Here is a 27,893-nt window from a genome sequence, read left to right as displayed (position 1 = left end):
CGTGATAGTGTGAAAAGAAAATATGGCGGCGACATAGTGTCTGAGACTCCTGGGGACTCCAAAAAAGCTAGAAAACCCGTGAAAATCCCAAGGAACCTAACAAAAGCATAAAATCCCTGAATCTCCGATCCCCACCATAAAAACCGAAAAAATTTTCCTCAACAAAAAACCCTCAAAATTAACAAAAAAATCTGCTCCAAATCCACCAGCACCAACACTTCTCCCCTACCTCTCCCCAAAATAATTAGTAATCTTCGAAAAAGTGTAGTGATACTAAAAAATGAATTGGGAGCTAATATCCGAAGTGAATGATCAACTGACCGAGACTGAGTTGCGTTACTACAACGACATATACGTCTACTGTTGTGACAGTTCAGCATCAGAGAATGTTCCAGCTCTGACAGCAGCAGAGCTGTACCGTTCGGCAAATCTTCCCCGGGAAGTGACCCTTAGAATCCTCGAAATATGTTCAGGCCCAAAATCGAATATTCAAATGACTCGTAAGCAGTTCTACTGTTCCCTGAAATTAGTGGCAGCTCATCAATCGGGTGTCGACATAAACAGAGACTTAACCCCAGACTCTCTGAGTATGATAATGTCGTTGCCTCGATTTTCCTGGCCAACATCGGGTGACGAGGACACAAAGGCCCAGAAAATAACGTCGAGATTGCCGGAGAGTACGACAGAGAGTGAGAGTGATGCTGAGTCCCCGAGGGAGACTGGTGGTAGCACAGACTCACCAACTCCAACCAACAGTGTTACTCAAGAACGAATTGATGGTCTCCTGGGGTCTGAGACTATTTTAGATTCAGCTTCGGGCAGTTGGCAGGGCCTCCTGGTGTCGGAGGAGCAGAGGCAGCTGCTGGGAACGGAGGAGGAGAGTTCAGAGAGGCACAGCAGCGATGATGATGGCACCAGTTTTCCTCCTGAGGAGGTTTGGGTGATAAGTGATGAACAGAGGGATTATTATGCAGCTCAATTTGGCAAGCTACAGCCTGATCCTGATGGTCTGCTGGCTGGATCAGTTGCCAGGACATTTTTTGAAAAATCAAGACTACCAGTGGCCGAACTGAGACGTATTTGGCAGCTTGCTGATGTCACTCGTGATGGAGCACTGTCATTGGCTGAATTTTACGTTGCAATGCATCTTGTTGTATTGAGGAGAAATCATGTACCTCTTCCTGATGTTTTGCCAGCGAGTCTGGCTGTTTCGTTGGGTGTCGCTGGTGGGGCGACTGTTGGAGCACCTCCACCTCCTCCACCGCCACCACCACCGCCAACACCACCAGAAACTGGGAAAGCAGAGGGAGTTTTACCTGCTGGACAGGGAGACAAGAGCAAAGAGTGGACGAAATTTGTGGATTCACCCACTGGTAGTGGTTCACTCACTAGTCCTGGGCCTAAACCTGTTAATTTTGATTTTCAAAAGAGTGCAGTTGAGAGAGATCCCAAGATTTTACATCCTGTACCTTTGAGACTGACACCTGAAGCTGCTATTCTCGCATCTGGTGCTAATGGCAGCAATGGAGGAGTTATTGGTGATGATGATGTACTCAGTGTGGGATTGGTACAGAGGGTTGGGGGAAAAAAACTTGAGGAGGGAATTGTTGTGACACCTAAAAAGGATCCACCACCACCGCCACCACCTAGGCCTTATCGAACACACACGAGGAGCTCTAGTCTTGATCTTAATAAATTAGGTGGGGGTCAAATTTAATTATTTCATTTTGGAAATCATAACTTTAGATAAAATTTGAATTTTCCATTCAATTGAAATTTATAATATTTCAATTTAAATATTTTTTATTTATTTTTTTCGTGCGAAGCTAATCATTTTTTATTATTCTTCAGGAAAAAATGGACAAAATTTCTTGGGAGCACCACCATCAGTTCCACCAAGAGTTTCACCTGGATCTGTAAGACTTTTATTTTAAAAATATTCATTCAACTCAGAATAATTAGAACTTTCGAAAAGAACTTGTCGAAAAGGAAATTGTCCTCTTATTGAACATTTTTTAAATTTCAGAGCTCACCAAGAAAATTAGTTGGCCAAAGAAGTGAGTGCGACAATCACAGAACAGTCAGCGAGAGTCAAGGATTTGTCGCTGATTTTTCACACTTCTCACCAAAAGGTGATGACAATACTGGTAATGCTGAAAGTGGTACAACATCCCAGAGTCAACAGTTTGCTGGACACTGCGGTGCATTTCATATCTATAGGAAGCCTAGTCCAAGTAATCAATAATTAACACCCTTTTTTTTTCTTTAATATCTTGTGTCATCTAACAGAATCATTTAGTTTTCATAATTATAAATGTTCTGAACGCTCATGAATTTGGTTGTAGCATGACGAGTATGAGTTCGATCTGTCGAAAAAGCTGGCAAGACTCGACATAGCTTTTCTAGTCCCCTAGTAGCAGACAAAATCCATTGACCTGGAATATCTCGTTAAGTTCAAAAGCTCGGAAACAACGTAGAAAATATTTTCTTCACTTTATTGAACCAGTTTCGCACAATTGTTCTGTATAAAATTGACAGTGCACAGAACTATTTTCAGGGAACACTGCCGACGTCTTATAAACAATTGTTTATTTTCTCTATTTTTTTAGAACGTGGAGAAGGAGAGGATGAGAGCGGAAAAGACGACACAGACAGCAGCAAGCAACTGACTCTCGAGGAATTACGTGAAAAAAATGCAGAATTGCGTTCGGTTTGTGAGGAATTGACTCGTGAATTAGCTAGTGCATTACAAGAAAGAATTAATCTCCGTGCAAAATTACTTCTCATAACTTGATCAACATTCATATATCCATGCATTCATCGCAGTGCTCGTTCTCTCTCGTCCTAATTTTATTTTTTAATCTCACACACTTTCCTTCCCAAATTTTCGGTGGTATTCTAATAATCAAGCATTATATTTTACTTTATTTGCATTCATACGAAGGAAGAACGAAGAATTTTTACTTGGGCTTTGCCAATTAACGTTCCAATTGAAGACTAATATATCAGATAAATGGAGGTAGTAATGCCTACGATTGTATATCAACTAATGGCTGTGTTTAATATCTAAACATTTTTTAGAAGAATTTCATTTATTTGCAGTCCTTTTTATTTTTTTAAATCATTCCACAATTAGCTGTAATGAATCATGATAAAATTAGTGAATTAGTCATTGTTATTATTTCAGTAGAATTGTCGTTAATACAGTAGTAGTACAAAAATTTATGTTCGAGGTATTATATTTTTAATCTGAAAAATGTTTAGATTTACAAACGGCCCAGTCTCAATTTTTTGGCTCGAAAAATTAGAAGAAAAACTTGAGCCAAAGGCCAAAAATTGTATTTTCGTAACTCTTATTACCAGCGTGTAATATCAATCAAAAGTATAACTTATTGTATTCGTTGTACCACTGACAAAAAAATAATGCGAAAATATTGATATTCGCTGTTATAGAAGAATGGGAATGAATTAATAATTATCGCATTTTTTTCAACTGTTCAAATGTGATTGGAATATGTATATAATTATTAGAGATGAAATGAAAGATATTATAGAGAAAATATGTTTCCAATGGAGGAATTGGCTTTCTGTACTGCGACATGCAGCTGATTAATGACTAACGAATAAACAGCTGTCTCTGACAAATGACTGGATAAAAAAAATTGAATTTGTTGAATCGAATGGATTTTTTTCCTATTATAAAAAGGAGACCCGTGTACAGATCGATATCGATATTTCTCGAAGAAATATCTCGAAAATGCGTAAGCGTAAGACAGAAACCGAAGCGACATCTGTCGATTATATTAGTCGCACATTGGGCTGGAACAAATGAACCGGTAAAAACCATCACATTTGGCAACGTGTTTGAGTGTTTTTATCCTATTATAAAAAGGAGATAATTTATAATCGTGAAACATCATGACATCTCCACCTATTAAATATACGACCAACAGAGCCATTGATCATTTCAATGTTGCAGCTACACTCATGTAAGTATTCCTATTATTATTTTTAAAAAATGAACATATTTCAAAAATTTATTATGCATTCAATCATCATAACCTATCATTGACACGTGTTCGGAGAGTAATTTCATTTTTTTTTTCTTAGGAAAATCATCGGCTACGTCGACTGCATTGAAGGCCTGAGAGAGTTGCCAAAGTCTCCATCTAAGTGGATTTACAAGTGCATTTTAAATAACAATGATGGCAGAAGGGTTCGCATACTTTGCTCGGGGGATGATGCTCTCAAATACAAGGATGAGATCAAGATGTATCAGGTACAGGTGATTTCCATTCAAAAAGAAAAAAAGTGAAATTGTCACATATAATACCACAAGAGTGGTAGGGAACCTAGAGGGAAATACTCGATAATGTTGAAGCTCGAGTGGTATTCAGGAGATTATTTTTCCTATCCAAATTTCGGCAAAGAGAATTGTGCCATGAAATGAAGAGAGGTTTATTTGGTTAAGTTATCGTTTGTTTTTTTTATATATAGCCTACCCGCAGAATTATGAAAAAATTATCGCATATAATACCACAAGAGCTCCGAAATTATCGAATATTTCCCGATAGGTTCGTTGCAAACAAATGAACGTAAGAACGTACGTTATTTATTTGTAGGGAACCTTGAGGGAAAAAAAATATCAACGAATAAATAACATAAATGCCCAGTTCAGTTTTCTAGGTCAGTTTTCTGTTTTGGAAACAAAATGAATATCTATATGAATATCTATGCGAATATCTGTATGAATATCTATGAGAATATATGAAAAATTTGAAATTTTACTTTTTAGATAATAAAAATCACTGGAGGGATTATTAAAGCGGCCAATCCACAGTATCGGCGATCAACGGACACTGTGAGCGACAAAGAATTTCAATTTGCACGTAGGAGCACTTTCGACATCTTTGGCACATTTAACATTACGAATGGAGCTGACAATGGAAGGTCGAAGGTCATCTCATATAAAAAATTGAGATGGAGAAAGTTTGTGCTGCTCGCGGGCCAGTCCAGATCACTGGATGGCTCAAAGAGCCATTCAGAAGCATTACCATGGTAAGTGGTTCGAGTTATGGATCTGGCATGTTTTGTACAAGGGTTCATCGCATGACCATTCATGTGGTAACATACATCCCGAGAGAAGATTTGATCGAGGGAATCAAAATGACCATTAAAGGTCGAGTTGATTGTCGTGGGGATGGTTTTGTTCTGAATATTAACAGCATGGATGACATTGCAGTCCTGACTGAGGATGTAGCCCTCAATGAAGATGAGTTGGATGATGCTGTCGAAGCACCTCCTCTCATTCTCAAACGAGGGGCAGCTGAATCTGCATCTGGAGAGGCGATGGACGTCGCGAATAAGGTACTTTTTTTTATTAATGGTTATGGTTATCCAAATTTAATTACTTTTAATTTTTCACTATTCTCCCTTCAATGCAAGAGAATATTGCAATATTTTCATCTAATGTTGGCTTAGTTTCAAGCAGAATTCAGTATAATATTTTCATTAGAACATTAATAAAAAAAATTTTCTATGGAAATATAAATGAAAATGCATTGAATCATTCATTAAACAGTTATTAAGAACAGATAATCTTTTTTGTTTCAGAAACTGAAAGCTGAATAGCTTTAATGACGGGCTATTTACTCTGGAAGTTCAATTGCAAAATTGAAAATTTTTTCTATAACAAGTTCTAAACTGTTATTTTTTCACACAAAAATTGAGTTCTATAACAAGTTTAACACTGTTATTTTTTTACGCAAAAATTGAATTCTATAACAAGTTTAATACTGTTATTTTTTTACACAAAAATGAAACATTGACAAGCTTGAGCTCTTTAAGAATCTGATTTTTTACTTTTAAAGACTGCCAACTTCATAGCAGTAACGTTAATACTCATTTAGCTTTAACAACCAAAACAGATGGAATTATAATAATCTATTCATGAACATTAGTATTTATTCAGAATTTATTTCAATATATGGCCCTGTTTTTGAAGAAAAAGTATTACTAAACATTTGTATTTTTTATATATAACAGAGAAAACTGAAGACTAATTAATTTTATGATTAAAGTAGATAAAGCTCTCCGGAATCACAGATAAGTGATACAAAGGATGTATTCATGTTAATGTTTGTTCATAGTTCTTAACATATGTTGTAATGTCAATTATAATTGTTGGAACATTATTTTTGTTTTCATTTCAAAATCCGTCCCACTCCTGTAAATGTTTATTGAACGCAAGTGGCATAGGTTTGGAGTTAATGGTTTCATTAATAAAAATTTAAAACGCGATTTTTTTGCAGACATTCAGTTTGAACCTTCCCTACGGTTGTAAGTCGCAGGTATACACCTTAGTGCGGCAACAATGTCTCCTGCACTACTACTCACGAAAAAAAATTCGCAAGCAGCGATGTTCTTGGTTATGTGAAGGGAATAAATAATCTCAATCGCATAATTTGATGTTCACAAATAATTAGAAAATCTTTAATTATTAGATTAGATTATTATGAGACTAAGAACGCCCTCTTCCTGACTTGACTGATTGCTGTCGCTATTATAGCTAAATCTCGAATTTGCGGAAATGTTCTCGATTCTGTATACCGTATGCTGCCTCGCACTGTATAGTATATGCAATCTTAGAGCAATCGAAATATATTAAGATTTTCCCAATTGTCTTTTTCCATGAGTTTTAATTTTAACTTCGAAGATAGAATAAGAGCATTCATTTTCTAGAGTTTTCAATTCTTATGATTTGGAAAAGATGGCGCGTGCGTAGCACGCGCGGACGATCTCGTGTGATAAAAACAAGAGGAAAGATAGATAATTATAATAAAAATAAATCGATAACTATACCTATTGAATTATTCCAGATAATCTTTGCCATAATTTTTTCTTCTCCCTTTTGAATTTTTATTGTTTTCGTTGAACAAGAACAGAGTCGTCTGTTCGTATTTATTAATCATGTATGATATATGTAAAAATTATTTGTATAAAGAAATTCATCAATTATTAATTAATTGTGTCACACATCGAGAAATTGTTTTCCTATTTTAGTTTAAATGTTTATATTTTATTCTGTAGTCTACTGTTGATATGATTTTCCCTGTTCTCGGAGATCTTGTGAACTTTCTTGGAGAATTATTATTAACTATTTATCAACCATTAATTCGTATTTAATTATTTCCTGCCATCGGATAAATTATTTACGCTTTCAATTTAAATTCTGTCGGAGCTTAAGATCGAGATTGAGTTGACGATGGGGGTTTACTCCTTAAATTATCGATTATCCTTTCTATTATTTCGTTATTTTCTCCCCTTGTTTTGTTAAATAATTATTAACTGTGTCGTCACGCCCACTTTAACTCACCGAAATTCAACAATACGAAGAGTCGACAACGCACCCCCTCATATATAATTCTTTTAATTCAATAATTGTCGAACATTATTATTATGCGTCTGTTAATTTATGCAGTCGAATAATCATTAAAATTGAAGGGTCACTCTCAAGTTCTTCATCAACATAAAATTTAATAATAAATAGGTTTATACCATCGAACGACCGTATTGACTGATTATTTTTTAATGAAACCGGATCAATAATGCACTGATTACATTTGATGCGATCCGTTCTGAATATCAAGTTGCATCAATATAACAAAATAAGTCGCCATCGCACTGGACACCTACAATTGATTAAAAAACCCATAAATGAGCGATGAAAATTAATTAACTGGACGAATGACTCACTTTGTAAAATAATGATGGGTTTAAATCCATGAATCCATATAAACTAAATTCCATTGGCTTCTGAAGGAATCGCAGGGATATGACTTTCACCTGAAATATAAAAATTATAGTAAATTACAATAAAAATCATAAATATTATAACAAATTGTTTGTATAAAAATTACAAAAATTATAGTAAAATTATAGAAATTACAGTCGAATTGGAAAAATTGTAAGTAAATTAGAAAAATTATATTACAAAACATAATTTCCGAAAATTTTTAAATTTTTTCTGGATTTACTCACAGTATCAACGACGTCTGTCCGATAATATTCGATAATCACTCGGTGAAAGACATTTCCACTGCAATTCCCCTCAAGAACGACAGCAGTAACCGCCTGAATCGTCGTCAGAACTTCCATAGAATTAATAATTAACCAACCGAAGAATAATAGAAATGTCATTGTTATCTTCACATTTGATTCTTTGTTGAAATGCAAACAGATGACGTACAAGTATGAGGCTATGTTGACTAAATGTGTGATCATGAAGAACAGAACGGGTGATCGAACAAAATTTTCTATCATTTTCAGAAGATCTTGAAGGTCAATGCGTACTTGGGCAAGTGCTCTAAGATACACCACTTCTCCACCGTAACATGAAATTCTGAAAAAAGCCGCTTATCAAATAATTAAAACCAGAAATTAATGAGCACTGTAACGGTTCCTATATGACTGTTCCCTTTTGTATGAGTATTTTTTTTTCTATTTCAATTTTTACTAATTAAAATAGTAGTAGTTATACAACACGAGTGTGCACACAAATGTAGAATTTTTAAAAATACGATTTTTGGAAAATTGCAGTAGTTCATATGCTCAAGAATTTCTAATGAAAATTATTAATTAAAAAATCGAAAGAAATCACTATTAGATTTCTTCCATGGGGAACTAAAAATCAACACAATAATTCTGTCAATCGCCTGAATCAATTTCAAAATTCAGAGTAATTTTCAAAGTGTCGAAAATTAATTAATATGATTGCAAGAGAGTGCGGGATAAAATACCCAAAAACTACTTTTTCCACGAATATTACACCATTTTTTCATTACAATTTATGAGACGGAGATGGTTTGCGCGTCTAAAAGTTCCTCTTTCCCACGGCGTGATGAAAAAGTTATTACATAATAAAATAAAAAGGAGAATTAAAATTATTATTAATATTATTCCATCAACTTTATAAATATTACATATTTCAATTTACTTATTTGTCATTGTTTCACCGCTAAAAAAAATCATTCTTTAGTTATTTCGACAGACCGTTCGTAAAGTGACACTTTGCGTACGCTAAAATTTTCTAAAGTCTTCTAATAATAAAATATACGTGACTCAAATATTTTTATTCGCGATCGTATCGAACTACACTATTTCATCATGCGGTAATTTACCTTCTGCTAATATCCTTTCTGATTGACCCCCCAGGACAATCAGAAAATCGCCGAATAAATGCGTTAATAAAGCACAAATATCCCTTCAAAATCCACAACGCGCAGATGAAAAGTGCGGTAAAAATATGACTGAGTTTGCGCACAACATCAAAAATAATTCTCACAATCCAATTAACATTTCCGATACTCGGATGAATGAACATATCACTAATTATCATGGTCATGTACACACCGTGCACCACTAACACGACACAACTCATCCGTCTGATATTGAGATTGTGATTATCTCGACATCCGAATCGCCTCAACGAATTCGATATTCGTCGAAAGTTCCGGATAATTTCGCGCAGCACGTGCTGCAAGAAAATCCCGTTCATCCACACAGACATCACCGCGAAGAATTCGAGGACTACGACGAGGGTATTCGCGATGACGAACATCGGAGTCTCGAAGGAAAATATTACTCCGAACCTGTATTTTGTCATGAAGATGAATATAATTATGTACAATCCACTTAGTGCGCAGGTATATGCGGTAGAAACTGTGCAGCGTACTAAAATGTTATTGTTGCAGAGTTGAAATGGGCATAAGCCAAGAATTTTTAGATAATAATAAAGAAATTGGTTCAATGAATATTCCGGGAGTCTCATTTTACCGAGTGATACCGGCGCGACGATCGAAAATTTTCAATCATCGTGTGTTTGCCGAAATAATCGATTCTTGAGGCTCGAGAATTTTCATTTTATAAATGGAAAATTCTGAATTAAAAGGGCTTGGGAATGTTATTATGCATTACTGTCCAGGATGTTCCGTTATAAAATGCTGTGAGATCAATCAATTGTCGTCTGGGAAATCATTTTTATTGATGAGAAATTATATGGAATTAGATGGATTCATATAATTCAGTAGTAAAGTGGTAAAACGAGATAGAAGTCGACTTTGAGATGTGTTTTAAGGAATATCTCCGAACCTGATAGAGATAGCGCGATTGTTGTCATGACATTTATTGTAGAGCTCAATTTGTTTGACAAAAAAGTTAATAACAAAAATTACGATATCTGTCTTAGGTCTCGAGATATTCACGAAAAACGGGCCGATTGTTATAAGTGACTTATCTCGTTTTACAATTTTGTTACTGATTTGTTGGATTATCACACGAAACATTTTTTTTTATTTCTTTTGAATTAGATCATTAGATGATCGTCGAGGATTCCGACTTCACCTCGATGACAGCTCAGTACAGCTGAGCGACACAAACTCGAGTCGATTTTGTCATAAAATTCACAGATGAAGTTATTGTCGTTATTATTTTATATCACATCGATAATATTTTTTATCTCCAATTTTTATTCTCCTATCGATTGAAAAACTCTAATACCACAGTTAACACTAGTAGTGTCATGAATGTAAATTAATTAAGGAATTATATGCATGAATTATTTAATTTAATTGATATGGAATTTATCTAATGTTTAAAAAAACAATTTCTCTAGGATTTGGAGTCAACACTGATTCTCATCAGAATTATTCTGAATGTCGAGCTGTATCATTATGACAAAATAGGTTGTCATGGCACTACAGACCTGAAAATCATAATGAAACTGAATTACTTCAAAAAATTCAGATAAAATTTAAAAATAAAAAAATTAAAAAGACCGAAAATAAAGTTTTTTTATAAAATAATTTCAAGAATTGTGAAACATCACTTACTTTGTATAACAGCCCTGGGTTCAAATCTATGAGTCCATACAAACTAAACTTCATTGGCTCCTGAAGAATTCGTAACGATATGATCTTCACCTAAAATATTAATATTAATAATCGCGCGAAATTTCTGAAGTCAATTCTGATAATTATTTGTTTAACTTGCAGCGTCTACGACATCAGTTGGATAATGCTCGTTAATCAACTGGTGAAAACAATTTCCCGTCTGATTTCCCTGATGAACAACGGAATTGACAGCCTCTGTTGTTGCCAACACTTCAACAATATGAATTATTAGCCACAGAAAAAATATAAGAAATGTGGGGGTGATTGTTGCCGCCGATCCTTTCTTCAAATGCAAACAGATAACGTAAAAGTACGATGCTATGTTAATGAAGTGTGTCAACAAGAAAAATAAAATCGGCGCTCGAAAATAAATTTCCACCATTTTCAGAATTTCACGAATGTCTGTGTAAACCTGAGCAAGTGCTCGAAGACGATTCACTTCCACATCACGACACTGAGTCCTGAAATTAAAATAAAATAAAATAGCGTTTATTTTTACGAAGTAATACCATCGTTAATTAAGTAAAAAATATTTCGATGGACGTTCGTTGTTTTCGTGAATTAAAAAATAATTTTTTCCAGAATCATTTAATCTCTGGGCCCTTCATTTCAATTACGAAGGAATAATAATCTTCAGATAAATCGATATCTATGGATTAGCTCTAGACGTCTAAAGGACGAAATGATAATTAACCACTTTTTAGGTCAAGTTTTCTTGGAAAAATTAGACTTGAGAGGCTCTTTTTTGGGAAAAAACTAACTTTCATCCCAAGGCCCATTATTCAGGCTTTTAACAGCAGGTGCTTATATTAATAACAAATATATGATCTTCAATATGGTCTATTCTATTCTAGACATTTATAAAAAAAATGTCTAGGGCTATTCTAGACATTTATAAAAAAAAATATTTCGAGAACATTTTTTGTCCAACAAAATCGAATCAAAAACCCTTAGTCAACTGCATTTTCGACCTCTTTACAAGGATTTTATCATATAAACTTTGCAGATATAAATTTCAATCCAGTTGTTCAACTGGAAACGAACATTTTAAAACTCCGAAAAAAATGATGAACTCCAGTCACAGAAAAATTAACTAAATAATTACAAAATTGTATAACGAGTTATTCGTAGATAACGCTAGAGATCGTTTATTTATACCTTTCGCATAAAATATCAATCTTCAACGATGAGTTGATCCTCGTGGATACCTTGCTCACAGATTTATTAGCCAGACGGAATTGATGTTTAACTAATATTAATGTACTGACAAAGACCACTGTGATGATGTGCGCTGGCATTCGTAAGTAATTAAACAAATTCCATATCGTCAAATTAATAATAGCCGAGTGGGACCTTACGGAGTCGGTGTAAATTCCTGCCAGGATGTACACAACGTTCATCAACAGGAGCACAAAATTGGTCTTCCTCAGGATCTCCAGGTACCCGTCATCGCCTTCAAACTGTTGCAAGGAATTCGCAACAATTTTGAAACTCGTGATGATGTTCCTCAAAAGATTTTGAGACGTCACTCCATTGATCCAGACTGCCATCACCGTCAGAAACTCCAGAGTCGAGCTGATGGTGTCGGAGATGACGCTGATGGGTGTCTCGCAGGCGAACATGAAGAACATCCTCCAAGTTATCACATGCAAGTACATAAATGTGAAGATCATGCAGAGGAAGCATGTGTACATCGTGAGAACCTTCGACCGCACCAGGACATCCTCATCATCAACGTCAAATGGACACAGACCAAGAAGTTTTAGGTAGTAATTGAGGTATCGATTGATGGACAGTCCAACGAATTCTTTGTATCCCATAGCGAGTTATGGGTTTTTTTGTTCAAACGAGTTACATCGGGATCAATGAGTTGGTAATAAAGCGATGTACGATGAGACCTGGTGACTTGAGTTTTTCGCAATCATAGGAATTCGATAAAAGCAATCCACGATAAGCTGTGACAGTCATTAGAGATTTCAATATGTGAAGTGCGGTCGAAGATAAGATCGAACTTCTCTGATCTATTGAATATAACTTGCTCATTATCATCACTCGAATTGAACGAGGATAACGAGACTTGTTGCGATGGTCGTGACAATCTGAAATCATAATTAAAATAATTTATGCTCGGAATTTACCGCAAAAATGACGTTTCAATTTCCTCTCAAAATTTAATCTCGATATTACTCGAATGAAGAGAGAGTAATCGATGTCGATGAGTCCGTACAACGAAATTTTAACTCTCGTCCGCAATAATTGAAGCGAAAAAATGTCGAATTGCTGTAAGAAAAATTAATCAAGCTAATTAAGACATTCATCAAGTTATTTAAATATTCATTACCATCGCCAGGGACCCGTTCCTGCCCAATTCCTTCAATTCCAAGGCACAAAGTACTTCACCCGTTCTATTTCCTTCCCAAACAGTCTCACTACAACAGCTCGTCACCACCATCATTGACAACATGGGTAAAATGGTCCAGTTACAAACTGACACAACATAAACTAAGTTTTGTGTGACTGAACTGCTTCCTAGGTACAACCAATTGCTGTAAATATTTCTAGTTATGTATGCCACGTGTATCGATACCATAGTTAACATTGGAATCGTAAAATGTGATGTTATACTCTCGAGAAGATCCACAATTCGTCTGTGTAGTTCTCGAAAATTTTCTAATTTATCGATCAGCAGTTGTGAAGATGTTTTTCTGTGAAGTACGCATAAATATATATAAAAATAATAAATTAATAAATAAACGAATCAATAAATAAATTAATAAATAAAAATACCATTCACAGAAGAAAAAAAAACATTAGGGTTAAATAGTATTTTCTATCTTACAAATAATTATTATTCCCACAATTATTATCAAGCAACATATTATTATTATTGTGATTATATTGTAATAGTTATTATATATATACCACAGAGATAATAATAATAATAATAATAATAATAATAATAATAATCGGAATGCTCGAGAATTGTTTCGTAATCTCATTAATGAGTAATAAATAATATAATATATATTATAAAATATGTGTTGTATAATATATAATATATAATATGTAATATATAACATATTATGCCACTTTTCTTATCTGCAAAGACATCATTTTATTTTTATTTTAAATAATTCTCGTAGAATAAAATAAAAATAATATTACCTTTTTTTCCAATAAATGAGTTTGCAATCTATCGCAATCTTTAGTTGTTTATTCAACTGTCGAAATTTTCTTCGAACAAATAAAATAGCAGTGATGAATAACAGCACAGCATTGTAGGCGACACATCGTGCCATGTGAAACAAGAAAAACCATCTTTTCCGCATGACCAATGTGACTTTGGAGATGTTGGAGATCGTCAAGCCGGTGAACAGTAGGAAGAATATATTAAAAAACAGGATGTGAATGGAGATGGTCTTAACGTAATTCTCGAGGTCGTCGAAAATTCCGACCCTTTGATTTATCAGTTCAACTGCTGCCAAGTCATCCCTTATCTTCAGTAGTTTTTTTGCAGATAATCCGAATGTGAGCCATAGTATTGTAGTGGATAGGAAGTTAATCACTATTAGATGAATGTCCACCGCACGCATAACAGATGTTTCGGTGGGCGGAGACCGGAGTAATCGGTCGGAAATCACTTCGTAGCAGATGTAACTGAAGAACAGGATTTGTGTAATTATGTAGAGGGGGGTGTAGGGGGAGGGTGTTATGGAATTGTCTTTGGTTAGTCCCATTGGGTTGAGACCGAGAATATTTTCGAAGCGGTAGAGTATGAGGAAACAACGCGATTGCTTCTGGGGGATGTTCATTGCGAGAAGGATTGACTAATGCGATATTTTTTTAGTGCTGAGGGGTAGGAGAAGGTGTTATGTGAGGAAGACACCCTTCATGTGGGGTGGATCGATTGGGGATGGAGGCTATCTTATAATGGAAACACAATCCAATATTTTTTTTCAAGAGTTGGGTGCAAATACTTACGCGAATTGCATGGAAAGTCAATTGAAAATGTGAAATGTAAATATTTGTGAAGGGTAATGATTATAATGATGTGGTGGTAGTAATAATTTTGGTTTTAAATGGAAGGGCATTGTGATTATATAAATTGAAGTTTTAGATTTTTTGGTCTTTCGATATAGACAGGGGATTCCCGTTGGAGTAGCTGTATCCTGAGGTCGGTATGTTACCGACCGGATACGCTGTTGTTGAATATTTTTAGGTGCCGAATTTTTCGATTAATTGTGAATTAATTATGAAAATATCTGCGTAAAGAAAATAGATATATTAATTAAGTTTTGTCTAGTTTCCTTAATTGGATCTTCGGAAAGTGGGATAAATTTTTATTTAAGACTCCAATCAATCTTCTTGAATTTACAGTTAAATATTGATTAAAAAATTCAGTGTTTTTTTGAGTTTCTTGTGTATAATACCAATCGATAAATTTCTTGAAAAATATTAAAAAAATGTATAACATTAACTCCTGAACATATTATAAAGAAAAACAAAATTTTTCCAGTTCAATAATTTTTTTTATATTTTTATTTACTGTCGCTATATAACATCTCAGGTCTTAAGTGACTTGGACAAGAATATAAATTATTACAAAAAATAAAAAATCATATTACTTTGTTAGCAGTATAAATTTAACTTCAGATCAGAGTAAAAAAATTATAAAGAAATATATAATATTGTGAGGTGTATGTTTATTCTTAAATGTAATTGTAAAGTTTTGCATTTTTTATGAATTTAATTACTTTATTGCAACCTCTTGACTGTTCACCATTTTCTTCAGATCCTGTGGAAGTGAGACTTCTTCTTCCTGACTGGAGTTGTTGACAATCTAAACTCCAACTATCTTTGTACATATGTACATATTTGCAGCTTTATAAACCTATAGATTTCAACAAACACAGATAAATAAAAAAAAATATTTAACCGACGTCCCTGGTCATCAAACTCTCAAAAGCTCATTTACCGAGTGCTGTCATTTCCACTCCGCAACCCCAACATTTTGCGCTTTTCAAACGCTTATCACACCCCGCGAATCTACTCCTGAAATTGCTGATTTCACCTGCAAAGTGGAATCAATAATCCAACTCGCCGCTCACAAAATAAGCTCAACATAAAAAATATTTCAAAATTACATACATTCATTTGAAAACGTTGACACAATTAGCATGTCGATCCATAGATTTTTATATCGATTGAACATCGATTAAGGCATATCAAATTGGAAGAGGATAACGAGCAATGTCGATATTGAAGTAATCATCTGTAACATTATCGATAATTAAGAGTGTCACTTGAAATTTTGTATCAAAATAATAAATTAAATCAATCTTACGTGAAGGAAGAAATGATGATCAATGTTAAAAAGCCCAAATAATGAGATTTTAACTCGCGTTTGTAGGATTTGAAGTGAAAAGAGAGTGAACTGCTGAAAATAAATATTTATAATATAACCAAAATAATAAATAATATAACAATAATAACAATTATAATAATAATAGTAATAATAATATCATCACATAATAATATTTTATTATTATTATTATATAATATGGTATTATAATATAACGATAATATTATATAATAATATTATTAACATTTTATAATAATATTATAATTTTATAGTAATATTTCCTTGAAATAAAACTTCTCTGTTAGCTTTTTTTGGGTTAAGTTATGTATATGAAAATATTATATATTATATATGATATAATATATTACAAATATGATTTGAACTGTTAGTTAAAAAAATTGTGTTTCTATTCTCTTCTCCGTTGGATTTTCTATCAATATTTTTTTCATAATCTGTAAGATAGGCAAAACGCGCCGCATACGCTAGTATGATAATATTAGTGTTAATAATATTGATATTAGCAATATTGATGAAACCTCTACCTCAACAATACAATCATCACAGTCCAGATTTTTTGGTAATTCCAAAGCGTGAAGTACTTGAGCGGTTTTGTTACCCTCTAGACAGACAACACTACAACAACGTGTGATAGTCATCAACGATACGAGCGGTAAAATTGTCCAGTAAAGAACTGAGATGATGTAATAATAGTCCCGGTGCAATGGTATTGCATATAAATACAACCAATTAGTGTAAATCTGCTTTGTTATGTAAGCTACGTGAAGGGTAATGGTTACCAACAGCGAGAGAGCAAAATGTCCGATTGTTTTATCGAGAAGATCGCAAGTTTGTCGGTGTAATTCACGAATAATTTGTAGTGCATGTTGTAATGACGTTATTTCTGGTCTGAAGATGAGAGAATAATTAAATATTAGTGATATTAGCAGTTGTAGTGTGTTACACCCGACATTTACGAATATTCTACATTTTTCTTCGGCAAAATTCACTTTTTAGTTATTTATCTGGCAGATTTATGATGGGATTGAATTGAACTTTTGTTCGATTCAATAAATAATATTAAATAATATTTTTATTATTTATTTTGTGGTTTTTAATGACTCACGAAGTTCTGAGGGGGTGGGAATGTTTTCTTGCGTTTCTGGTTTTTTAGAAATTTTTAAAAATAATTTCAAAATTGTAGATGACGTGTAGATGAAATTATCGCAACGTCTACAAAATTTCGTGAGCCAGTAAATAATTATAAAACGTAAAAAAAAAATATTTTTTCGCTTCAATCGGAGGGAGAAATTGTCAGAAAAATATTTTAAAAACATGAGTTTTGACTAATTAGGAGGAGGACATCCTTAAGGTTGTTGAGGAGCGACAGTTCCTGTAGAAAATTAATGCATCGTAACGCTCCAGATTAAAGCACAAGTTTTTAACAGTAAATATATAACAGTAAATAACTAAATATTTTCCATTATCACGATTAGCAATTATAATAATTTATGAATTTCCTGTAATAATTCCTCTCAACCAAAACAGTCAATCGATAAATATTTTTTTGTTGTATTCAATGATGCGGTTGTAACCCCAAAAAATTTGTATTTAAAAAACTATGGAGCCGTTAATTAAATTTAAAAAATTCTAGCCCGCGACGCTCCATTTAAACCAATGAAAAGTTACCCAAATTTCAAAAATTTCTATGTCAACTTCAAGACCGACAATCCCACCCCGAAAGTGATCATTTTTCACCAAATATTTTGAACTATTCACAATAAAAATGTCAACAACAACTGTCGATTAATTATCCAACACAACAACAACCTTAAACAAATCTAAAAAAACGTTCTTTGAAAATGTTCAGTTTTTTCCATATTTTTGGAATCCCATAATCACAATTTCGATAAACTCCCACGTGATGTCAAATCCAATGATCACAAATGAGGCTCCACACCATTTCCCTCACCATATTTTCAACTCCATTATTAATAATAATAATAACAGCCTCTATTTGAATTTTATATCTGATTAAATTGATCGTTGAACTTTACCTCCTGTCGGAAAGTTCTTTGTAATCATTTCGAACAACATTTTTTAAATTTTCGTTCAAATGATGAAATTTCCTCCGAACGAATAAAACAACTGAGCAAAATAACAGTAACATATTATACGACACCATTCGACAAATTTGATAAATAAAAAAAAATTTAAAATTTATAACATTTCCCCCCTTTATAATGCACCAAACACTCGTGGGTACAGTAATTATCAAAATAAAATTAAATAATAAAACTGTGACAGTCACATTTCTGATAAACACATTAGGATCGTCGTAAATTCCCAATTTCCTATTGGTAATTTCAATTTGTTCACAATGTTGAAGAATATTCATCAACCTGTCAGTGAAAAAAGTGGTTGTTACGATAAAAATTGACGTTTCGAAGAACTTCATGACAACGACTTCTATATCAACAATAAATATAACATTTGTTTCACCAGGAATTCTTCTAGACAGTCTCCCAATGACAACCTCGAAGCACAGGTAACCGAATAATGCAATTTGTAATATTCCATAGAGAGGGGCAAAATGGGAAGGTACAGTGACACTTGTTTTGGTCAGACGAAATGGATTGACCCCCAAAAAATTCCAAAAACGATACAACAAGATAAAATTCCACGATCTTTTAATGGAACTCATGGCAACCCTTATCACTAATGTTCCGCGGAATTTCGATTCCGCAATGGGCATTCAATGGAACGAGTCGCGTCATCATGATAATGGGTCCTCTATCAACAGATTGATGATAAACATAATAACCATAATGGTATTGTTATTTGAGAGGCGCGAAGGTAATGCTTTGGTCGAAGTCGAAAAAACTTTTCAGGATTATTTGTTTTTTTTTTATTTGTTTAAAGTGCTGAAACTCAAGAGTTGGATTATTTACGCTATCTTCGTTTTTCAATTCACGTATAGTATTTTAGCATAAAATATTGAGCATTTCAAATTTTGAAATTACAAGATTGTTTATTTTTCAGTATTTCAAGCAAATTTTTCCGTAGTCCATGATCTCGAGCATTTGAATTTTGTTAAATTAGTTATTAATTTTGAGCGTTCCCTGTGGTGTCATGGAGAATGTCAATCTTTACAGGTACATGGAGGGAAAAATCGGAGGATTTTTATAGTGTGATTTCGGTAAAAATTACTGTGCTGCCTTACAAGCTGGGAACAAACTGCAGACATGAGAAAAATTACTGTGTTGTCAAAACAATAAACTAAACTGACCTAAACAGGAACTTTTATTGTACTTTAAATAACAAAACACAGGAACTTTTAAATAATAAAAAAAAGAGGATTTGCGATTTCAAAGTTTGAATAAAAATTGATAAAAGACAATTTATAAGTATTTACCGTAGATTAAGATTTTTGCAAATATGTACTTTCATGTCAAAACCAAAAAAAAAGTGACAAAAGGATACAAATTGAACAGAATTTTTTTTTAACCTCAAGTAATTGAATAATAATCGTACATTGGCATAATTATTTCGTTTTTATCTGAAACTTACATTAAAACGCATATCCATTCGGTGACATCTGCACCTGATGCTGATAAATTCATGGTATACGCGAGAAGTTTGTGCGCATGTGAACACAAATAGCCGGACACGTTGATTGTATTAATAGCTTCTGGGATTTGTATAAAAGAAGACTCGCGCGCGGTCGTTGATCAGTGAACTGCTGACGGCAGAGTAGGACGAAAGAGTAAAGCTATTTATACTGATTCAGTGATTTAGAGTTCAAACGATTGATATGAAAGCTCTTGTGAGTTTGTTGATCCTGATAGCTATTGCTGCTGCAGCAAAGAGTGAGGAGGAATGGTGGTCATCAATGTCCTTGTATCAAATTTATCCCAGGAGTTTCAAGGACAGTAATGGAGATGGGGTTGGAGATCTCAAAGGTATTGTAAAGAAACGAGACTCGGAGAAGTTTATAGATATTTGGGCATATTCCGGCCCTTTCGGCTAATTGGCCCTATGAAACCCTAAACGAGACTATCAAGTTTATAGATTTTTTGGGCATATTCCGGCCCTTTCGGCTAATTGGCCCTATGAAACCCTAAACGAGACTCTAACAAGTTTATAGATTTTTTGGGCATATCCCGGCCCTTTCGCCTAATTGACCCTATGGATGTGGTTGGGAGGATTCTACACTGCACCTGACTGACACTTCTATAGAACATAGTAGTTGGCATGGGAAACCACAGGACAAACCCATATCGTTATAGGCGACCTCTACCTTATCGATAGTCTCCCGCTCATCGGGGCCTAATCAGGTTCTGAAAAATTTTGCATCCGCTGGGATTTGAACTCACAACCTTTGGGACACTAGGCTAGCGCCTAACCACTTAGGCCACTGACGTCGTTGCCTGAACTTCTACGATTTATTTTGTAGTAACGGTCAGGACGTTTTTTGGATCGTCGTCAGCGGCCTGGCCCTATGACCAAAGTGTCCCAGTGCTACTGGCACTGGTAGATAAAAGACCACAACGATCATGTCATCGAACCGGCGTCGGTGGCCGAAGCGGCTACGCGCTAGCCTGATGTGAAGAAGGTTGTGAGTTCAAACCCCAACGGATGCGAATTTTTCACAACCTGAGGTTCCACCGAGCGGCGGGGGATTGTCGGTAGGGTAGTACTCCCCTGTACTGATATGGGTTTTTTCTGTGATTTCATCCCAGTGATCATTTTATCTCATATTTTTCCAGGCATTATCGATAATTTGGAGCACTTGGTGGACTCTAAAGTAACTGCATTCTGGATATCACCAATTTACCCCAGTCCAGGGGTAGATATGGGATACGATATTTCGAATTTCATTGATATCGATCCCTTATTCGGCACATTAAACGATTTTCGCAGTTTGTTGGAGAAAGCTCACAGAATGGGCCTCAAAGTGCTGATGGATTTTGTACCAAATCATAGTTCAGATCAGCACGAATGGTTTCAAAAAAGTATTAAGAATATTCCACCGTACAATAACTATTACATTTGGGCGAATGGCACCGTCAAAGCTGATGGTACTCGTGCTCCACCGACCAACTGGGTGAATAGTTTAATTATCATTTGTATTTCAATGACATTTCCAGAGTTATTTCCTCCTGAGAAAATTCTCCGGATGAATTTTCTCCTAAAAACTCATTATTCATTATATTATTTATTATTCATTATATCACTGAGTCCTTAATTACAATAGAATACGATTCATAACATTTGTTAAATGTTCATGAATATCATCATGAAATAGAGCGATTAATTCCCGATTTGTTCGAGCCTTCGTCGATGTGTGTCAATGTTTTGGTAAATGGCTGCCGATCGATGGATCCAGTTTCAATTAAAATGACAAATAGATCCATCACTCGAGGAAATGAGCCATCGATAACAATCGCATGGTAAATAATAAAAAACGGGATATTTTCACCCCGAAAATTAATTCGAGGGAAGGTTTTGTCACGGGAAACTTTCATTTCACGAAATTAACGTGGGGAAATTTCGTCCGGTCAAATTTTCTCAGGGGAAAAACTCTGGTCACTTTTCAATAAATAATCTTGTTACGACTGTCTAATGAAAAATACCTCAATAGGTGAGCGTATTTGGAGGTCCAGCTTGGACATGGAATGATGAAAGACAAGCGTACTATCTTCATCAATTCGCTCCACAACAGCCAGATCTCAATTATCGTTATGAACCTCTTAAAGATGAGATGAAGGTACGAAAAATCTACATTCAACTTGAAATTCCTTTAAATCACGCACTGAGATGAGAGGATCTCAAGGAAAATTGCAACAGAAGCTAACGATATTGCCAAATTAGAATGTTTACAGATTCTGGCTCGACAGGGGAGTCGACGGATTCCGAGTCGACGCAGTTAATCATGTGTTCGAGACTGAAAGTCTTCAGGACGAACCGCTATCAGGGAACACTAATGATCCAAATAACTACGGATACTTGAATCATATTTATACTAAAGATCAGCCGGAGTGTTATGAATTGATTCAGGAATGGCGGAAGCTGCTGGACGAGTACAAGGCAAACGGAGGAGAAGAACGTGTCATGATCTTGGAAGCTTATACGGACATCAATTTGACGATGAAATACTACGAATCTGGAGGCAGTTTCCCTTTCAATTTTGGATTCATTCAGCGACTGAACGCGAATTCTTCGCCTGCTGATGTCAAAGTTGTCATTGACGAGTGGATGACAAGAATGCCAGAGGGTCATATAGCCAATTGGGTGGTGAGTATTATAAACAAAGATTAAAATCTGTTTTTGATCAGTTCTAATCGAAGATAATTTCGTGCTGATTATTGACTTGTTTTTGATGAATATCTCGAAATCTAAAAAAGATAAGAAAATTTTTGTGATAAAATTGTTTGACGTTAAGATTGTGTTGACATGCCAATTGGGGGAAAGTGGACTTGTGATTTATGATTTATAAAACCACTTTTGGAGATGTCCTTTGCTGTGGAATACCTCACGTGTCTAGAATTCTGAAAAAACTTTTTTACGGACTAGGAGCAAAAAGTCATATTTTTATCGATTGTTTAAGGGGAAGTAAACGATGTCCTGAGATATTATTCGAAGACTCGATTGAGAGAAGGTGAGGTGATGTTTCTGGTTAATTTGAGAGTGAATTTCTGTTGTATCCGGTAGCTCAGTCTGCGCGATACTGGGAGACCCGGGTTCGATTCCTGAATCGGTTAAGCCAGATTTTTTTTCTCTCTAATTCTAATTCTCTTCGAGTTTTTTCTCTCCCTTCAATACTTCGCTATCGAAATGACAAGATTATCGAACGAAATAGGAAATCAAAGCTATTGGACTTTACATTTCAAACTGTTTATCAAAAATTAATTTACAGTTGGATTGAACAGGTCTTTATACAATTACTATTTTTTTTATTCTGGTGTTTCCACTTGAGATGGAAACCCTTTTTATGGGCGAAAATTGTAAGAAGTTTGGGGTATTCTTTTCTTGAGTCTAAATAGAGGTGCATGAGTGGGACTAGTGTTAATGTGAGTCATCAGGTCCAGGGTGCAGTAGTCCTTTACTCTTTTTACTCAGTTCCTCCAAGGAAACGAACCCGAGCAATTGTGCCTATCGACCCTATAAAGTAAAAGAGAATAAAATAACATTCACACGTTTGATTCATTACAACTATCCCATTTCTAATAAAATCAATTGAAATTTATTTAGATTGGAAATCACGACCAAAAGCGAGTTGCATCACGTTATGGAGCTGAACGAGCCCAGGGTATCACCGCGCTACTGCTCCTGCTACCTGGAGTACTGATAACGTATAATGGTGATGAGATTGGAATGCCTAATAACTACGTCACCTGGGAAGAAGGAAAAGATCCTCAAGGATGTAATGCTGGGAGAGACGGGTTCGAAGCAGCTTCACGAGATCCTTTTCGAACTCCTTTTCTGTGGGATGACACGACCTCCGCTGGTATTTGATTTACTCAATCAATCATACGATTGTCGAATCAGATTTGTGTCAAATGAAATTGTCAAGTGAGATTTGTATGATGAAATCAGGGAAATTGATCGATTGATGATGATTATGTGATTTGTATGGAGCTGATTGTTGTTGTCTTGTGGCCGTAATCGCGGAAATTGATTTGCTGATTGATTGTTAATCGAGAGAATTAGCTTCTTCGGTTGGAGGGAGGTTAATTTAAGGTTCGTTCCTGTGGGGGGGGGGGAATTTGAAATTGAACCCATTGACAAGTCAATTACTGATATACTTTTTTATTTTTTGATTAGGTTTCTCCACGAATCTTAATACTTGGCTGCCGGTTAATCCGGACTACAAAACATTGAATCTAAAAGTCCAGAAAGAAGCAGAGGACTCGCACTTCAAATTTTACCAGGCGCTGGCTGAGCTCAGATCCTGGCCAACAGCTCAGAAGGGCGACCTCCAGACTTACGTAATCAGTGATGATATCTTGGCAATCTCCAGGTAAATTAATTTGCCAAATGAAGATATGTCCTTGGATAAGATCAATATCTCGAATTGTTGTTAACAGATCTTGTTTTTTCTAGAATATTGGAGGATCATCGATCGATCTATTTTGTATTGAACTTTGGAGATCAAATACGAGTTGAGGATCTCACTCAGAAAATTGTGAACGTACCGGAAGAGCTCATCATTTACCGCGCCAGTGTTAATTCCGGTCTTCCTAACGGGTACAAAAAACAATGATAATGATCATAAAAGTGATTATGTGACTAATTGCTGGATAAATATTTTTCTAGGTCTACGATTAATCCGAAGAATGCGCAGATTCCAGCGCGTGGAGCTGTCGTCTACGTTGCACCGGACATGTCCAAACGATTTGAAGTTAAATTATTGTAATTATCGTTATGACATTACTGTGTCCACCTGTGTTTTGTTTAGAATTTATACATTTTGCATCAGAGTTTAATTGCATCCCTATCCGCGAATTTGAAAGGACTGAGGCCTCGCAGATTCCAAAAATAATATGACACTTTGAAATAGCACCAATTTTCCTTGAATAGGCTCAATTTGTTTATCATTTTCGTTAGGATTTTATAAGAAACTCAAAATATATATTGATTGGTATTGGAAAAATGTGTTAAAGTATTTAACATTCATTTTATCCGCCAAATTAATTGATTAAGTAACACTTTGATCGGTCATAACTCTTCCCACCGCAGTCTAAAATAAATTAAATAGAGATAATTCTAAATTATAACAGGAAAGTGTTATAAACTGTTGTTAATTAAATAATGAAAAATTTTACCTGAATCAGATTAATTTTCATTGTAAATCATTTATTTTTAACAATAACTGAAGCAAAAAAAATGGCTCCAGTTACCTTTCCCATTTTTTTTCTAATAAATTTGAGATACTCCCTTTATAATTGTGACATTTCCAATAAATAAATAATTACGATTCGATTGTTCGGTGAACATTTGTTGACTGGCTCGACTGGTAAATCAGGTCGCTCATCTCCCAATACTGGCACGATTTTCAAAATCGAGTTGAATCATTATGATGAACTGAGTCGTCATACATCCCAACACCTGAGTGAGAAAAATTAACAAAAAAAATTTTTTTAAATTCTCCCAAAGTGAGTTAATGGCTCACGAGTGCGACGAATGATTACCCGGTAGAAAACCCGTGGGTTCAATTCTATAAGTCCGTAAAGGGTGAATTTCCAGGGCTTCTGGAGCAGTCGCATCGAGACCATCTTCACCTGAAGTCAAGAAAGTAATCAGCAAAGTAGACAATTCATTAGTAATAATTTTAAACGATCTGGCAAGCCTAAGTCGGCCTTATTGACCTCATCAATGACATCCTGATCATCAGTGATGTTCATCTCATGTAGAAACGCTCCTGTTCGATTGGCCTCATCAACTGTCGAATTAACGACGACAATCGTGATGAAAGCCTCACCAAAGTGAATGATAGCCCACATAACGAGACTGACGTACATCGCTGAATCTTCAATTCTCCAATCGTAATTCACAGCGTGCAAGCACACTATGTACATGTATGACGTCACATTCCATGAGTGAGTGTAGAGACTAAATAGAATTGGTGCCCGGAAGGACTCCTCCATCAGTTCCAGAAGACTTCGAACATCGGATTGAAGTTTGGAAAATTTTTTCAGGCCATTCACGATATTCTCTCCGGCCGATTTTATGCTGAAAGAAGGGTAGACGGTGGTTCTGGTGAATTTCAGAGTGAATTTACGTGGTATCCAGTGGCTCAGTTGATAGGCCTAGGAAACGCAAAAACGCGAAAAACGAAAAAATAAATTTTAGAATATTTTCCGAGCCCTAAAAAAATTGGAAATCGTCTTACGAATCCAATGGCATCAACCAAATTGCTCTAGCTACATTGTTTCCAAAGATATGGACGAAAAAAGGGATGATCCCAAATTCGGGCCCTTTTTGCTCTAGGAGCCATAGGAGCCGAGAAAAACGCGAAAAACGAAAAAATGGATTTTTGAATATTCTTGGAGCCCTAGAAAAATCGGAAATCGTCTCACGAATCCAATGGCGTCAACCAAATTGCTCTAGCTATCTTATTTCCAAAGATATGGACCAAAAAACGGGTAATCCCAAATTCGGGCCCTTTTTCCTCTACGAGGCCTAGAGCCAATCTCTTCTATAATCTCCCGCCTTAGATTCCCAAATACTCATCAAAACCCAGTCAATAGTCAGAATTGACTCATCTCCCTTTATCCCCTCCCCTTCCCCCTGAGTCGTTCGATTATTGGTCGCGCCATCGAATGTTCAAAAGAACAGCAATAATTATCAACATATTGTAATCATGCAATCATCATCAGGCGCTCCTGTTCCTAACAATAAACACATAAACAATGTTAATAATACCTACTCTTGATTCATCATCTCCTGTCATGTCTCTCTTCCATCCCCAAACTCTCCAATTATTTCATTAACCATTCGCATTTTCATCCTGACAATTATCACCGAACAAACAAAGAGTGCGGTAATCAAGTGAGCACAGCCTCGCGTATTATTAAACATTACCCACAATATAACTTCCCACCAAGATTCAAATCTGAAGAACAAATGATGACTGATTATCGGAACGTGGCTGACAATTATGCAGAAACCAACTGCATATTTTATTTTCCAAAAGAGTTCCTCATCTCGTTGTTCATTAAATTCTCCTAAAGATTTTTGTATCTCCCAAAATTTATTAAAAATCGCAGCGAAGCGATCGTGAGAGATCATCGTAGTCATCCAAAAAGCAACAATTATTAAAAATTCAACGATGACACTCATGTAGCTAATTATGTAAAACCAGTGAGTTCCTTGAAACGAAAGTAGCAAACGCTTTTGTTGTATTATATAAACAAAAACTGACGTGTGAATTACACAGCACAGGAACGTGTGTATTGTACCCAAAAGGGAACGTTTCAGGATGTGATGATCTTCGATAATGAAAGGACACAGTCCCACAATTTTTAAGTAGCTGAGGATCAGAGAGTCCAGGGAAATGTTGAATTTTTGGAAATTTAACTTTGAACAGAGAAATGTTGAAGGGAATAATTTCATTACGAATGGTTTAGACGGAATTTATCGAGTAACTGGAACGAACTTGTACGAATTTAAGGACAAATGCTTCTCAGGACATGACAATTGTAAATGTTATAACAAGCGATGATGTGTAAACATTGTGCAATATTGCTCTGGCTATTACTGGCATTGACGAAATTCATTTGCTGAATTTGGGTGAATTATGTTGACGTTTGTTCTGGCAAAACATTTGCATTATTGTGGATTGAGTCATTTCGTAAATTAAATGTCTGGTACCGCTACGCAGTCGATGTCTCATTCATAATTTTGGTACCGAGTTGATTTGGTTTTCGTAATTTTGTTTATTTTGTTAATTTGTGTTCGCATGGTCTACGAATTAAATATTAATTTACTTTGTACTCTAGGATAATTCGTCCCAGTAGCAGAAATTTAATTACTTGGTCCTTAATATTTTCGTAATCACTTGATAAAAAGGTACTTCGTAC

The 27,893-nt window shown here is 35.1% G+C and overlaps 4 protein-coding genes and 1 long non-coding RNA gene across 12 annotated transcripts; 2 read left to right on the top strand and 3 right to left on the bottom strand.

Moving 5' to 3' along the window:
- The first annotated feature begins 5 nt into the window (after positions 1-5).
- LOC135169307 (ralBP1-associated Eps domain-containing protein 1) lies at positions 6-6,773 on the top strand. Of its 7 annotated transcripts, XM_064134187.1 has the most exons (9): positions 8-1,700; positions 1,852-1,916; positions 2,027-2,234; positions 2,610-3,989; positions 4,111-4,279; positions 4,623-4,686; positions 4,796-5,058; positions 5,243-5,367; positions 5,614-6,773. In XM_064134187.1, exons 1-4 carry the CDS (start codon positions 281-283, stop codon positions 2,792-2,794), a joined length of 1,878 nt encoding a protein of 625 aa, XP_063990257.1. In that variant the 5' UTR covers positions 8-280; the 3' UTR covers positions 2,795-3,989; positions 4,111-4,279; positions 4,623-4,686; positions 4,796-5,058; positions 5,243-5,367; positions 5,614-6,773. The 7 variants fall into 7 exon arrangements, with proteins under 7 accessions (XP_063990260.1, XP_063990259.1, XP_063990261.1 ...); XM_064134190.1 differs by lacking the exon at positions 4,623-4,686 and having other exon boundaries at positions 6-1,700; positions 2,027-2,132; XM_064134189.1 differs by lacking the exon at positions 4,623-4,686 and having other exon boundaries at positions 6-1,700; positions 2,027-2,201.
- A 29-nt stretch (positions 6,774-6,802) lies between these two features.
- On the bottom strand, positions 6,803-9,998 carry LOC135169310 (uncharacterized). Its single transcript, XM_064134197.1, has 4 exons — positions 9,180-9,998; positions 8,041-8,401; positions 7,756-7,845; positions 6,803-7,691 (listed from the first exon to the last, which is right to left on the bottom strand). The coding sequence occupies exons 1-4, from the start codon at positions 9,827-9,829 to the stop codon at positions 7,617-7,619; spliced, it is 1,176 nt and encodes a 391-aa protein (XP_063990267.1). The 5' UTR covers positions 9,830-9,998; the 3' UTR covers positions 6,803-7,616.
- An 82-nt stretch (positions 9,999-10,080) lies between these two features.
- On the bottom strand, positions 10,081-12,893 carry LOC135169309 (putative gustatory receptor 59d). The gene is made up of 4 exons (XM_064134196.1): positions 12,108-12,893; positions 11,050-11,410; positions 10,890-10,979; positions 10,081-10,762 (listed from the first exon to the last, which is right to left on the bottom strand). The coding sequence occupies exons 1-4, from the start codon at positions 12,767-12,769 to the stop codon at positions 10,682-10,684; spliced, it is 1,194 nt and encodes a 397-aa protein (XP_063990266.1). The 5' UTR covers positions 12,770-12,893; the 3' UTR covers positions 10,081-10,681.
- A 2,646-nt stretch (positions 12,894-15,539) lies between these two features.
- Positions 15,540-20,055, bottom strand: LOC135169396 (uncharacterized). 2 transcript variants are annotated; one of them, XR_010300202.1, is made up of 5 exons: positions 19,879-20,055; positions 16,294-16,383; positions 16,098-16,221; positions 15,925-16,020; positions 15,540-15,840 (listed from the first exon to the last, which is right to left on the bottom strand). It is a non-coding gene; the product is annotated as an uncharacterized LOC135169396 (long non-coding RNA). The 2 variants fall into 2 exon arrangements; XR_010300203.1 differs by lacking the exon at positions 19,879-20,055 and adding an exon at positions 16,854-17,180.
- Positions 20,032-25,150, top strand: LOC135169392 (alpha-glucosidase-like). Its single transcript, XM_064134350.1, has 8 exons — positions 20,032-20,270; positions 21,078-21,415; positions 21,953-22,078; positions 22,183-22,605; positions 23,563-23,818; positions 24,136-24,331; positions 24,415-24,558; positions 24,628-25,150. Exons 1-8 carry the CDS (start codon positions 20,123-20,125, stop codon positions 24,725-24,727), a joined length of 1,731 nt encoding a protein of 576 aa, XP_063990420.1. The 5' UTR covers positions 20,032-20,122; the 3' UTR covers positions 24,728-25,150.
- Positions 25,151-27,893: the final 2,743 nt, after the last annotated feature.

The sequence above is a fragment of the Diachasmimorpha longicaudata genome, chromosome 14 (assembly GCF_034640455.1).
Source record: "Diachasmimorpha longicaudata isolate KC_UGA_2023 chromosome 14, iyDiaLong2, whole genome shotgun sequence".
Classification (NCBI taxonomy): Eukaryota; Metazoa; Arthropoda; class Insecta; order Hymenoptera; family Braconidae; genus Diachasmimorpha; species Diachasmimorpha longicaudata.
This window is presented reverse-complemented; position numbering and strand designations above follow the sequence as displayed.

Excerpts from the sequence above, each read along its gene's own strand:
- LOC135169307 (XM_064134187.1), top strand. The coding sequence starts at position 281 with ATGAATTGGGAGCTAATATCCGAAGTGAATGATCAACTGACCGAGACT. Across the intron at positions 1,701-1,851 it reads TCTTGATCTTAATAAATTAG|GAAAAAATGGACAAAATTTC; the intron begins GTGGGGGTCAAA and ends ATTATTCTTCAG. Across the intron at positions 2,235-2,609 it reads CTATAGGAAGCCTAGTCCAA|AACGTGGAGAAGGAGAGGAT; the intron begins GTAATCAATAAT and ends CTATTTTTTTAG.
- LOC135169310 (XM_064134197.1), bottom strand. The coding sequence starts at position 9,829 with ATGAGACTCCCGGAATATTCATTGAACCAATTTCTTTATTATTATCTA. Across the intron at positions 8,402-9,179 it reads AGAAAGGATATTAGCAGAAG|AATTTCATGTTACGGTGGAG; the intron begins GTAAATTACCGC and ends GGCTTTTTTCAG. Across the intron at positions 7,846-8,040 it reads GGACAGACGTCGTTGATACT|GTGAAAGTCATATCCCTGCG; the intron begins GTGAGTAAATCC and ends TTTATATTTCAG.
- LOC135169309 (XM_064134196.1), bottom strand. The coding sequence starts at position 12,769 with ATGGGATACAAAGAATTCGTTGGACTGTCCATCAATCGATACCTCAAT. Across the intron at positions 11,411-12,107 it reads ATTGATATTTTATGCGAAAG|GACTCAGTGTCGTGATGTGG; the intron begins GTATAAATAAAC and ends TTTTAATTTCAG. Across the intron at positions 10,763-10,889 it reads ACCCAGGGCTGTTATACAAA|GTCTGTAGTGCCATGACAAC; the intron begins GTAAGTGATGTT and ends TATGATTTTCAG.
- LOC135169392 (XM_064134350.1), top strand. The coding sequence starts at position 20,123 with ATGAAAGCTCTTGTGAGTTTGTTGATCCTGATAGCTATTGCTGCTGCA. Across the intron at positions 21,416-21,952 it reads GTGCTCCACCGACCAACTGG|GTGAGCGTATTTGGAGGTCC; the intron begins GTGAATAGTTTA and ends ATACCTCAATAG. Across the intron at positions 22,079-22,182 it reads CTCTTAAAGATGAGATGAAG|AATGTTTACAGATTCTGGCT; the intron begins GTACGAAAAATC and ends TTGCCAAATTAG.